The sequence below is a fragment of the Mustela nigripes genome, chromosome 8, assembly GCF_022355385.1.
Source record: "Mustela nigripes isolate SB6536 chromosome 8, MUSNIG.SB6536, whole genome shotgun sequence".
In the NCBI taxonomy this organism is placed as follows: Eukaryota; Metazoa; Chordata; class Mammalia; order Carnivora; family Mustelidae; genus Mustela; species Mustela nigripes.
The window spans coordinates 51,786,927-51,801,743 of NC_081564.1; the positions used below are offsets into that span (position 1 = coordinate 51,786,927).

General features: G+C 34.9%; 1 protein-coding gene across 4 annotated transcripts in view; it reads right to left on the reverse strand.

The window, feature by feature from the left end:
- Nucleotides 1–752: 752 nt before the first annotated feature.
- TRAPPC8 (trafficking protein particle complex subunit 8) overlaps nt 753–14,817 on the reverse strand; it is a 74,732-nt gene continuing 60,667 nt past the window's right edge. For all 4 annotated transcript variants that reach the window (XM_059409409.1, XM_059409406.1, XM_059409408.1 and 1 more), the window contains 4 exons: nt 12,827–12,928; nt 9,340–9,485; nt 2,731–2,820; nt 753–1,799 (listed from right to left, as the gene is read on the reverse strand). In XM_059409409.1, the coding sequence (XP_059265392.1) occupies nt 1,565–1,799; nt 2,731–2,820; nt 9,340–9,485; nt 12,827–12,928 (573 nt within the window). In that variant the 3' untranslated portion in view covers nt 753–1,564. The remainder of the gene's footprint in view (nt 1,800–2,730; nt 2,821–9,339; nt 9,486–12,826; nt 12,929–14,817) is intronic.

Here is a 14,817-nt window from a genome sequence, read left to right on the forward strand (position 1 = left end):
TCGTCTTGGAAAATCCTCAGAGATCCCCTTCAAATACCACCTCTGCCCCTACCCTCTCTCTCCTCTTTCTGGGACTCCAAATAAACATAAAACTTTTTCACTGAAACCAGAAGGTCCTTTATCTTCTTGTGACTATTTTTCCAAACTTTTGTCCTCTTGCTTCAGCGTACCTGATTTCTCCTGACCCGTATTTCTTGTTTCAGAGCGCATCAAATGTAAGGGTCTGCCTCTCAGCTGCTTCTTCCTAAGTAGATTAAACACTCCCAAGGCAAAGTAGCCCCAAATGGTGGTCTCTTCTCTCTAGTCTTCCTTCTCCTAGATTCTGGTCCACTAATAACAGACTATATTGTTAACATTTTGTTTTTAGTAAGCTGTTTTCTTCTCTCTTATTTAGACTCTTTACTTTTCTTCGGCTGGAAGCTAAATCACCTGGTCTACCATACGCAGCAGCACCATCTGCCATGTGGTTATTTTCAACAGTTCAGTAAGCATGATCTTCCTTTTTCCCAGGATATAAAACAATTATCCAAATTTGTAACGGGGCATCAGACATGACACATCTAAAGACAAAATTCATTTGCTTGTGTAAAACATAGCCACTGAGGACTGTAGGAACAAAAACTGTACTTCATGTTTGGAAACAAAGTTTTCTCAGGAAATTGGCTTGGCCTGCTATAAATTAATATGGTTGGCATTCATTTTAAATAAAGATTATGTTAAGTCCTTTGAATTAAATAATTCTAATAAATCTATACAGTGAATAGCATGTCTTTATTCTATTTACATTTGTTATAAATATAATACATTTCTGAAAAGCTTATTTTTAATTAACTTGAGTAGATTTATATTTTAAACAGATCAACTCAATTGTTAAAGTTACATAATAAAGAATATGATAATTTAAATGACAAAAAATTTTCATATTGTGAAATAGTGCACCCTATGCTGAGATGAATGAAGGGAAAAAAAGTCAAACTCCTTTCAAAACTATATTCAAAGCATCAGAAAAAATTTTTTTCTTTTTACAAAGTTATGTATAAGCCATAGGAACCACCAGATACTGAAGTATGAAGACTCTATAACCAAAGGTCAAAACTGATTTTAGAGAATTGTGTGAAGCAAGACAGGAAAACTTGTATTTAACACTCTACAGAACTTCACAGTAAAGCTGGAATTTACAGACTAATGGCTTAACAGGAGTATTGCCAAGAAGGCCTTTCCTTCCTCGGAATCATCTGGTAATATTCATATACCATCAGTAAGTTGTAACAGCAGACTTAGACACTGATTTTTAAGACAGGGCTTAATAAGGTGCGTGGAAATGTTGAAACTCTGTATTATGAGCATGTAAATTATTACCAGGGTTCAAAGAAATACAAAAAAAGAATGTAAGATTCTCAGTCCAGCGTGCTTTGCATCATCAACACATTGACAAGCCGAAAGTATTTTGCAGCGATCCGAAACCAACCTCCATAACAAGTTAGGTATTTCAAATACTGCTGTTAAAACCCATTCAGTAAGATCAAACTGATTCTTGTGGATTTCAGTACAAATGTGCACGTTGTCACACATTATTAATGATGATCAGGGCAGGCATGGAGTTTTGCTGACTTGTTTCAAACACTGTAACTTGGTCCGATAACTTGGCAAATACCCTAGGCGTTCCAAGGTTATAAACACCTGTATGCACAAAGCATGCTTTCAGCTGCAAACTGTGAATCTCCTGGCTTTTAAGCTGAAGTTTGTATTGTGTTTGTCCAAGCCATGTAAATGATCCATGGATTTCCAATGCTTCTGGACTATGTGGGGGAAAAAAAAATGGTAAGTTGGAGGGGTTTTTTTATAAAATTTTTCCCAAAGTCCCAGTAACACAACCCTTTCATCTAGAGACTCTACTTCTAGAAACTATTTCATAAAGCCAACTCTTTACTAATAATGACAATAATGGCAATAGGTAGTATTACTGTTGCTATAATAACCAACATTTGTTAACCCTTACTATGTTCCAGGCACAAATGTTATCTCAGTTAATGCTCACAACAGCGGCTAGTAAATGATGGAATCTGATTTCAAACCTCATCTTTTAACCAACTGGTTATTCATAACTAAAAATAGTTTGTATATGGGAATGCTAATAATACTGAAACTGTTTATAATGCTGAAAAATGGAAAGCAACCCAGTATCTACCAATAAGGCATTAGTTAATTTTTGACACACATAATCAATCATACACAGAACACGTCTGGATTCCGGAGAGCTGCCCCAGATCCTATTTGGGGTTTTATACAGTAATAGTTTGTATACATTTCACATTATTTTTCTAAAAATCCAAAAATTTTTGAAGTCCAAAAAACGTCTAGGCCTTGAGATATCATATATGGGAATATGGACCCCGTATATTTTTTGTTAAGTATTAGTTCATAATTCCAAAAAGAAATTTCTTTTTAAAACTTCCATTGCAAACTTGCTGATTTTCAATTTTAGAGTTCTTTATCACCAACAGCTTTCATAAAAATTTTTGTCTCTGATAAAACAATTTGCTTCTTTTGGAAATTGCCTGCATTCCTGTCACTATTGTAATGCTGAGACAATCCTTTGTAACTCCTCTGTAACATTTATGTTATGGCAAACACAAATCCAGGGCACACCTGAGTAAACTTTTTCTATCCGTGTTAGATCATTATGTGCATAATGATGTACTAAATTGTACTAAATGTACTAATCATTACCTTGTTGTTTTATGCCGAAGATCAACTATTACATCAACATCAGCCTTAGAACAGTTGGACAGTAAAAGGGTGACTGGTACTAAACAAAGGCTGTGGAAGGAAAATAGATACATTAAGCTGTGCATTTTCTTTTTTAAATAAACTTTTTTGGAAATAACACAAATACCTAAAAAACTCCTTAAAAACATTAAGATTCAAGTAAGGCAAAAAACTGAGTTCCAAAATCAATCAAGACACATTATTTGTGTAAATAAGAAGGAAAACGTATTCCTAAAATACCTGAATGCTAAGTATCAGAATATATAAATCCACAAAACCATTTTGTTTCCATTTATTAGTGCAACTCTTAAAAAATAACCAAAGTGTTTCTCAGTGGTTACTTCTCAAAATGAAAGACAAAAGTTTATAAATAATCCCAACTAGGAAAGAGCAATGAAGAAAAAAATAAATCATGAAAATACCAACAACTAATCCTGTTTTAGGTTTCTTGAAAATTATTTTATCTTGAGAACTTGGCCTTGACTGACATTTGCTTTTCTACCAAATCTGAATAAAAGCCACCATGTTTTGCAGAATGTGAAAATTATTTCTATACAACCAATTATGAGGAAATCCTTTTTAAGTGGACACATTTACAGGTAATCCAGTTTCTGACATTGCTTTATAATTAATAAACTACTAAAGCCTTATTAAGCATAGAAGAGACAGTGACAGAAGAGGACATATAAACAGACTGGTATAAATTTAAAATCAAGAGCATAATAAATGAACATATAACCTAGGCATAAATGAGGCCTGGTTACACACTATTATTAATACTTTATAAAGAATATAGTAAAAAAATGAAATATAGCAACCTTATAAGTTCATGCAAAATAACTTTAAAATTCTGAGTGTATTTAATGCTTTCAGAAATTTTATAACCTCTTTTGAGAAATATTTTCCAAACAATACTGCAAATAACAGACTTCCCTCAATCAAAAAGCTCAGATAATTTCAAAAAAAGCATATTCTTCAGTTGTGCTGGTGCTGTGCCCTTACCTCCCCCACAAACTTCTCACAAGGAAAGGAGGGCAATAAAGACTGCTGAGTAGGCTTCCAGTCTGAAGTACCTCCTTAAATTAAATCCAATTGCTTAATTTATAACACAAAGCAAAACCTTAGGAACTTCTGGCATTCTGTTCCCATTTGATCCTCAAATGTCAAATTCTCTATGCCTTATCTAAATGTCTCTAGGAATGTAAACATCTAGATATTTCCTAGCCCCAAACCAAAGTCATTATCTTAATTCCTTCTCTTCCTCCACTCACTGTTTCAGTGGATAGCACTCCCAATCTATCCCAGCAAACCTTAGGGATCATAATACATACTTCTTAACTGGGAATGGGAGCTACTGCCTCACTATCCCCACTTCCAATTTTCTTTTATTCTTCACAAATTCCCATCAGTTCTTTCTCCCATACAACTCTGAAAGCTAGTTACTTCACCTGATTTTCTTGTCCTTACAAGTTCAAGGCTGTTGTTTACTACAACAGCCTCTGAATTAGCACCCTGATGTAAGCCATTCTTCACATGGACTGTGTCTCATATCTGACCTGTGCTTCCCACCTGAACATGGACCAGAATCAGCTGGTGGGCGTGTTAAAAAAAGAAAAAAAAAAAAGACTAAGGGCCCCATTCCCAGTTTTGGTTCGGCAGGTCTGGGGTGTGGCCCAAGGACTTGGCATTTTAACAAGTTCCCAGATAATGCTGAGGCTGCTGGTCTGAAACCACATTTTTAAAAATCACTTTATTCGACAGACTTTCAAAAGCGCTAATCTGATGAGCCACACACAGTACCTAGAAACCAAACTGTTGACAACTATCCCTGCCCCACCAGATTTAGCATTACTAAAGCCATGGGTTCTACAGTTAGACTACAGTTTAAATATTAGCTCAACAATTCTGTATCTCGGTTTTTTCAAGTGTAAACTAGGAACAATAACTGCACCTACTTCTTGGGCTCATTATGGTGATTAGGTAAGATCAAACATGCTAAGTGCTGAGAATAATGCCTACCACGTGTTCAAAAACTCCACAAACAACATCTAACACGACTTCTTACTCTGAAAGCTATGGCAGCTAAACCCAGTATGGTTCACATCTTTATCATCTCTGGTCACACTGTCTTCCTCATATTCTTATTCCTGTCCAGTCTGTATACTACTGCTGTCATCAAACCTCCTGCTGTCCCATTCCATCCCACAGGTCTGTATTACATGAAGCATACTCCTCCAGGTCCTCAATCTCTTCTTTTTATGCTTCTGTATCTTACTTTAACTGAAATTTGGCTGAGTCCACAGCTTCCTCTATAGCCCTCTTGACAACAGATGCTGTTCTTCCACCATCCCCACATCTCTGGTCAGAACATATCATTAACGTAGTTCTCAGTGCCACTTCCTGATGATTTCTTCCTCCTATCTCTTCTGCCAAAACACCCATTTTTTGGTCATAAACTTCTCCATGGTTTTTCATTTTTTATGTCCTCATACTGACATACTAAAACCAGCAACAGTAACTCAGCACAGCAGATTCTTTGGGGGAAGGGGAAAGGATGAATATTTTGAAGTATTTGAGGGAAACACTGCTTCACTTCACGTTCATGTCATGCGTCTGTGAAGCAGGAGCGTACCACCTAGATGAGAAACACTGCTCTAGGCTTCTCTTCTGTATCAGCTCTTGGCTTCAATTATTAAAAGCTTTGGCATGAATTTGCTTTCCTCTTTTTAATCCCAAGTCTTGTCATCATGTGGACAACTTTATCGTCTAAGTAGACCACTCATTCAACATCTTCTCCAAGTTAGTATATTCAAAACTCAGCCATCTACCTTCCAAGGCCATGCTGTGATTTTTTTTTTAGCCACCTAAAATAGCCACCTCTGAAATAATACTCTGTCACTCCACTCTCTAACAACTATCTCCCATCTCTCCAGCTCTCTCACTCAATTAGACTTCTATTCTTAGTGTCAAAGTGATGACCAATGACTTTGGCACTCTATTTCAGTGTTTCTCAACTTCAGTTACTGTGGCGTAACCACTGTTTAGCAGGTATTCACCCCCTCACCCTTCCCACTGGGGGACTGTGGATCCTCCTTGTTGATTGTGAAGGTGAAGCTAACTGGCCAATGGAATATTAATGTCTTTGATGCAAACAGAAGCCTTAAATGTGCTCTCACAATATGGTCACATTTGTACTCAAGAAATGCCAGGAGAAGAACATATCCAGGGAGCTGCTTCCCAATTGGACTAAACCCAAAATATATATAGTACAGACATGAACCCAACCAACCCACAGCTTAAAGATGAGCTTCAAGCCAAATAGTAGCTGACCTGCAGATCCATGAGTGTAAGAATGCCTTGCAGGCTATCCAATTCTGGAAAGGTTTGTTATGAAGAATTACTGTGGCAACAATGACTGATATGGAGATGCACAGTGCTATCATCTGAGGACTTTAAGAAAATAAGATGCCTGGGTTCCACTGCCAGAGATTCTGACTGAGCTGGCATTGAGCACTGGGATTTTCTAAAAATTCCCCTGGTAATTCTAATGTGCAGCCCGGGTTGGAAAAAACTGCACTTTTTATCCTTTTCTAACCTGTCTTGTTTTCACATACTTCCATACAGTTATTATTTAACTCTGATGTTTTATTTTTAATCCATTACTCTACTTTAGCTTGATCATCTAGGTGGTATGCCCCTTCCTCACAGGCATGTAAGATGAATGGGAGGTGAAGTGATGATCAAATCTGTCCTTCTCCACATACTTCCCTGCACTGTCTAGCTTCTATGATTCTTTTTAACCCCAATAGAATCATGTGGAAAACTACTAAATGCCCTTGCCGCTAAAGCGCAGCCAGGGTATTAACCGCTAAGGTTAAAAAGAAGCACTGTGGAATCTAAGATATTTAGGAAGTACATGAAGCAGGATGGGTCCAATGAACAAGAGACAAAGTAGAACAATGGGTTAAAATGAAACATCAGGGAATCAAAACTGCTCATGAAAGTTCATGAAGTCAAGACAAATTCAACAGAGATAAAAAATAAAATTTTTTTTCTCAACTATGGCTGCACTTTAGAGCAACATTAAGACCTGAACAAAAAGGATTTTATACATAACTTAAAATGGTTAAAATTTTTAAAAATCCGGCAACAGTGTTGGTAAAGGTATGGAGCAAAGGGAATTCCCATATACTGCTAGTGAGATGTGCAAGTTGGTTAAACTATTTTGGAAGAATTCCTAGATAAGTATGACCCCCCCCCTCAAAAAAGGCAAGCACATGTATACCAGGATATTATACACAAGATTATTCACAGCCGAATCCAAAATAGCTCAAATAGGGAAATAATCCAAAAGTCCATCAATAGTAGAGTAGATAAATAGATAAATTGTTCCAGCATGTTCAAACATTCATAAGGCAATGAAAATTTTATTGCTTCATGCAATAGTTGACAATTCTAACATATTATTAAATGAAAGAAGCCAGACATAAAAAGAAAATGCTCCATAATTCCATTTATATAAGAAGTTCAAAAAATGCCCTAAGCAAATCAAAATATAGTTTTATATTTGGTTGGAAAAATTATAAAGAGAAACAAAGTGATTACCAATATTGGGGGCACATGGGATAGAAACTGGGAGGGAATACACAGGGGGCTTCTATGATGCTAGCAATATTCTATTTCCTCAACAGAAGTGGTTATTTTGGTGTTAACTTTGTGGGGAAAAAAAAAAATCACCAGGGCCATACATGTTGTTTTTGAACACTTATCTGTGTGTTAACCTTAACAAAGAAAGGGTTTAAAAGTGGTTAACACCATTTAAGTTACTTTTTAAATATGCCCGATGTTAATGCTGTCAAGGTCTTAATTTTGCCCAGCTATCTGTGTGTCCTTAGCCAGCTTCTTCTCACTCTTCTCAGAAGTTACCCTACATAAATTTCACTTCTCAAAAATGTTCTTTCCTTTATTCTCTTATCACCTACATTACTTTGAGTAGCTAACCTTGCTCCTAGAAATACTCCCTAAAATGGAAGCACTCCATCATGTGTGAACTGTTAAAATTTTCTCCCTAATTTCTTCTCTCCTTGTTTCAAAAGTATGGAAGTCCCTTCTGCAATTCAGAGCTAATCCCATCATTCTTTGGTATATCTTTCCATCTATTAAGGATTCTGTTATTCTCCCTGTATCCCATCATTTCCTTTAAGACCATAAACATAACCATATCTTACTACTAAGAAAACAATATTGAGTGGCTATTCCCAGACCCCTGTTCATAGCCCTGCTTCCTGCGTGGTCCACACTAGTAGAATACACTTATTTACCTCCTAATCTCTCCTCAATCTATTATACCCTGATTCCATTCCCATTATATAGTCACATTCTTCTAAAAAACCACTAATAACCTCTTCATTGTCATATCCAATAAATCTTTTCATCCATTCACTACTTGACATTTCTGCAGCATTTTAAACAGTTAAACCATTTTTCTTTCCTTGAACTGTTCTCACTCAGCTTTTGAGTGAGAACTTTCTCCTCATTGGTCTTTTCTTCCTAATTACCTCTTAACTCGTCTTCTTTGTGGATTCCTTTTTCTTCAGCTTTTCTCTCAGATGTCATTGTTCTGCAGGTCACTGTTCTCTTTTTGTTCTATCTCACACCATCCCCACCCTTATCCAAAATTCATACCTTCCATTATCACGTAAAAGTCTTGTTCTAATAGACATCTCTCCATCTTTTCTTATACCTCCAAACTAGCAGCTTTTTGAAGTGTCATCTGACTTAGGACTTCTTGTTTTTAGAACCTTAAGTTTACATAATCAAGCTACTTACCAAGACTGCAAATACAGATGCCCCTTGAAGAACACAGGGGTTAGGGATGCCGACCTCCACACAGTCAAAAATCTGTGTACACCTTCTGACTACCCAGAAATTTCTAATAGCCTACTCCTGACTCAAAGCCTTACCAATAACATAAACTGTTGATTAACACATATTTGCTATGTTATGTGAATTACATATTTTTATGATAAAGTGAGCTGGAGAAGGGAAAACGTTAAGAAAATCCTTAAGAGAAAATACATTTACAACACTGTATTTATCAAAAAAGATCATGTACAAGTAGACCTACAAAGTTTAAACTACATTGTTCAAGGGTCAACTGAACATGATTCTCCAAGAAGTTTAGCACTTAGCACTTAATAAATCTTAGTAATGTTGTCTAAATTTGAACTGTTTGACAAGTCTATACTCTAGTCATTTCTTACATTTAATTTGTATCTAAAACAAAACCAAAATGATAAAATACTTTTTCTTGGTTTTGACTTACTAATAAACCTGCTCACCTAGAGGAAACATTCAGCAACTGAGGTGTCGAAGGCAATATCCACCTTTAACCACAGCTGCAACATACAGTAATCATAGTAAAAGGTAAATTATATAAGAGCAATTTCCACAGACTCAGTATTATTTTGAATTTCTTCTTCAATACTGGAGTTAATGCCCTTGTTAAATAAGTGTGAACGTGTGTGTGCACACGGGCACTGCAGAAAAATTTTAAAATAAACCTCAGACCTTTTTTGATGAAATGGATGATTAAATGATTCTGGATAGTGAAGACTTGTTTTAATGAGATTAGAAAGCTGCTCTACTGATGGTCTTAAAGGAACTGTAGTGTTTTCTGGCCTGAAAAATTTTAATAGTTCCATTTCTGGTGGCTCCTGAGAAAAGAAAAAAATATATTTCACAATAAAAACACTGTCTTGTTAAAATATAACATATACAAACAAAAGAAGTTAAAACCAGTTGAGATAAAGGAAAGCACGAACAATACTTTTTTCTGCTCTTATTTACACTAACAGAATCATCTGTGATAGAACTTGGAATAAAGAATCTAGGATCAGAGTCATTTATTCATTCCCTATTTATTATGTGTAGTTAGATCTGAGTTCTGGCAACTTTATGTATTAGCTCTGTGATCTTGGATAAGGTATTTACTACTTTAAGACTGAAGTTCCTTACTTGTAAAAAGGGGTTCATAATTTCAAAATCTGTTGTCGTTCTAATTTGGTAAAATTCCGTATTACTTAGTACTTAAGCCACAGACACTGAATTGTATAGTACTTGCTTTAATTGTTGAAGAACTAAAATTGCCTTAAAACTTCATTTTGAAAATAGATTGCTGTGTTTTATAGATTATAGTACTTCATCTGTAATAACTGAAAGTTAACATGCATGTAAAAGTCTCAATATAGCCAGTGTCAGGCACACCATAAACATTTCAGTATCATTATCACCTAAATGAAAACAGAGAATATCGCCCCCTTTCTACTATTATTATCTTTTTTAAGCTTTTTTTCTCCATTTTTCTTTACCATCCAGGAAAATTTTGATTTTTAATTTCCTGCTAGCCTTCTTGGGATTTTTGACCTGCACTAGGGATTGGCTACCTATAGCCCACGGGCCAAATCCAGCCTGCTTCCTGTTTTTGTAAAGAAAGTTTTATATCCATTTGTTTATATACTGTCTATGGTTGCTTTTGAACTCCAACAACAGAGATGAGTAATTAAGACAAAGACCTTCTGGCCAGCATAGCCTAAAATATTATCATCTGGCTACTGACAGAAAAAGTTTGCTGATTTTTGATGTATACAGCTGTGTCTACGGCCATACCACTCTGAACGCGCCCGATCTTGTCTGATGTATACAGCTGTAAAAGCAAGAACTAAATTTGCTTTTGATTCAGAAGTCAGAGAAAAGTAACTAAACGTTTACTTTGGAAGAAAGAAAAGAAGAAAAGCAGAACTTCTGGGGAACAAGTTATGTTCTATTTCTTGATCTGGTTCTGGTTATACTGGAGTGTTCTTTGATTTGTGAAATTCAGAGCTATTCAACTATTCTGTATTTATCTTACACTTTAATAAAATGTTTAAAAAATGCATTCTTGTTTAAAATACTCTAAACATAAAAAAATAAGCTGTTGTTTGAGACTTCTAAACTATACTAAATAAATTTCCATATACCACTTAGCAGTGAAAAACACATGAACAATGGCCACAGAAGAATATCAAAGACCTGAGCTAATTTACTGAGAGAATAAAGTTTCCCCCTCTCCCAGCTTAAAAGTAGCAAAAGTATTTTCACAACCAGTGATAAATATTTGTCCAGTAATCTGACAGTAAGGATCTGATTCATACCTTATGACAGTTCCACCACAAGACAGGCAAGGAGTAAAGAACTATTATCTTTGTCTTATAAGTGAGTAGTAAGTTATGTAAGTAATTTGGTCATCAATCTGAAAGTCTTTGGGCTCCAAATTTATTATTCACAGTATTATGAAACTGCTTTATCTCCCAAGCTCAGTTAATCATATAAAGAGAATAAAAAATATTTCAAAGGTGAAATACAGAGAAATGACATGCCATTCATGGTATATAAAATGACAATATAACAAGAATAAATTTTATAGAAATCACTTTTTCATTTTCTAAATGCTAACTCTGCCAATGTTTAAGATGTTCCAAATTATCAGAAGTTATGTAACATACATATATGACTAAAACTTGAGACTTCTGTATTAATCAAAGGTGAAGAAATAATTTTTTATTTAAGAAATAGATTTGGGGCTAAATTTGATATCTTCATTAAAACTAATGTAATATTACCATTTGTAACCACTGAAGTAAAAACTGATTCAAGTTGGAGAACTGCCAATGGATGCTAAAACTAGTGGACCTAGGTTTGATAGGAAACCAGACATTTACAAAGGTCCAAATTATCTCCCCACAAATTACCTATTAGAAAAGGAAAGGAAAAACAGTAACTATACTGCAGAAAAATATGGGGATACCACCTTAATCAAATGATCCATCACTGATAACGAAACAAATTAATAGTAGGCGCTTTTTGATATAATACACTGACAAGGACATAACATCAATTCTGTAGTATTCCTGCCAAAAAATGTATAATCTTAATCTAATCATGAGGAGACACAAGAAAAACTCAAAAAGTCATTATTCTAATATTAAAATAAATAGCCCATGCTCTTCAAAAACGTCAATGACAAAATGACAGATCAAGGCTCAGAAACTGTCCCAGATTAAAGGAGACTAAAGATATGATAAGTAAAGGTTAATACATGATCCTGGACTGGATCATGGGTAGGAAAAAAAAAAATTGTCAAGCATATATATGATATCTGAATATGGACTACATGTGAGTGCAAACTTCCTGAATTTAATAACAGTGTCTGTGATTATGTAAGAATTATCCTTATTTTTCAGAATACTCAGTGAAGTAAACAGGGGTAAAGAAGGATGTCTGCAATTTACTTGGGAGTAATTACTTGGGGATGATTAAGAAAAAGAAAAATCAGTGTGTACATAAATAGAGAAAAAATGATAAAGCCAAGAAGGTAAAATGCTAACCACTGATGAACCGTAGTGAAAAGCAGAAGAGTCCTTTATACTACTCTTGCAGCCTTTCTGCAAGTTTGAAAATTATTTCAAAATAAAAGTTTTCAAAATAATGAGAAAGCTTGAAATTGAGATCCAAAACTCATAAATACAATATGAGGTCACTGTTCAAATTACTGGATGTGCTTAAAGTTTGTTCATATATACTATGAGAACTTTTTGGTAAAATGAAATAGTATCTCATGAGAAATCAGAAATCACTGTATTAAACACTATTACCAGCTGCTGCACCACTCCTCGGGGCATCCTTTACATTTATGTTTTGCCCTCCCTGGAGTTCTGCAGTAGTATCAGCATGTTTCCCTTCTTCTCAAGCAAATTATCTTTTTGCAACTATGAATTCTAGATTCAATACAGAATATTTATTAGAAACCTCAAGATCACAAGTGCATCTTAATACCCTTACGAGATGCTAATAAATTTTAATTTATGCCCAATTCTCCTTTTTAGTGTTCTGCCACCAACCCCACCACTCAAATCTCAATATAAAAGCCTGATCAAACCAGACCCCTTCAAAAACCCAAAAACCAATCAAACAAAAAACTCCACAATTCACAAGATGACCCAAAGAAAACTCTTATTACCTGTTTCTGAGGACATGAAAAGGCTTCTTTTCCTATAGTGTGAAGAATAACATGATGCTGACCTTCCAAAATAAGCTGCTTACTATCTTCCACTACATAAGCCTAAACATACAAAGCACAAAAATGTTAACTTTCTTGGCAGTAACCTCAAAAGGAATGAATGCAGTATTTGATAGAAGGTAGAAATATTATAGCTACTTAACAATTATCAACACCATGGCTGTGTCAGAATTTCTACTTTTGTATATTCAATCAATAAAGAATCTATCAAAATCCGTTTTTGCCTCAATGTAACACAGTTGGCCTCAATATGTAAGGGATACATCTTAAGATGTTTTTAAATTTATTCTAATAGAGCTCTTAAACTAGTCCAAAAAACAGTGCTAGAACACAAGCCTTTTTGTTACTGGACTGCCAATATATATAGGCAAAACATTTTTTCTCAGTCTTGCTTCTGAAATGCTTCAGGGTTTATCACCTAGTAGAACAAAATCAGTGAGTACAGTCATAAATCTTCTAAGTGGAAACGTCACACCCTTGGATATCTTAAACATAAGTACATACACTTAAAAAAAAAAAAGGTTGATTTCATCTATATCAAAACACTGGGCCCAGCATATAACTCATCACTGTCTTGAATGCTTCTGTCCCAGAGAAAATGTTATATGTATATGGCTTTGATATACTGTTATCATCACATTATGCAAATGCAAAGGCTTAAAAACTTTTTGACAAGCTCAATTTTTTTTACTATCAGATTCAACAGACAAAATCTCTCAGGCAAAATGCTATAGAAGTTTTAAAAGTTTTCATTTCATATTTTCAATTTGTGTACTTATTTAATCATGGCTAGTTTTGCCACCTGCAGACCACACTTGGAATAGTGCTGCATGAAGACACAGGACAGCCTGGGACCTGCTCAGTGCACATTAACACACAGCACAGCAATGCTGGAGTTAAACACTTGCTGGGGTAGGCCTTTAGTGGAGAGGATGAATACTAAAGGGTAAGGTCTGAGACATATCCTGTTTTTTCCAGTGATCTCATGGAATTGAACAAAAATCACCCAAAGCCTTGTCGAATTCTCTAATGCCTTCGCCTCTCTGCTTAACATTTTAATACAAACCTTTATATTTTGTTAAGACTGGTCGGGAATTGTTCTGTACCCCTTTTCCAGTTATTTTTCATAAAAATATTGTCTGACCTCTCCATTTTTCTTCTACATCCTATTTTATTGAAAGACAACCATGCTTCCTGTTTCCTACTCCACAACTTAAATGACTTTTTAAGTTTCCTTTCATGTAGTGTGTCATTTTTGCAATATCTAGGGACCTCACTAAAGAAAATTTACCACTTTCTCAAATGAGATTTGATAACCCTATCTTAGATTCTATTCACTACCAATTTAATATCCTATTCTTTATTCTATTCAAACTTTCATTTTCTGGCCAAGGAGCAACATAATCTTAGCATTCTTCTTCATGTAATCAGCAATAATTGTAGTAGTAGGCTGCTATTCAGGGCTGTTTTTCCCCCCAGCCAAAGTAACTGTGGTGTACAGATACATTACTCAAAATCTTGCCTCGGAAATATTACAAATTGTTACATGGCAGAAATCTGGGGAGTGCAGCCAGATATCCCAAGGATCTAGTATACATTTAATGAGGGGTTCGTTTACATTAAGGAGCAGTATCGCTGAGCCTGAAAATAGAAGCTTCTTGATTTCTAAGCTTTAAGAACACTTAATTTCAAGCTAAAAATGTTTTTTTAGTAATAAATACCTTTTTAATAATAAATACCTTTTTAATAATTAATAAATACCTAAATCAATGAAAGTATCAATTTGTTTAAGCAGTTTTATCAAAACTCATGCAAAAAGAAAAAGAAAAAAAACTCACACCAGCTTGGTTTAAAAAAATATTTATTAGAAAATGTATGATATAATTAAAAAGAACAGAATATCTGAACCAATTTAAAAATACGTGTATTGA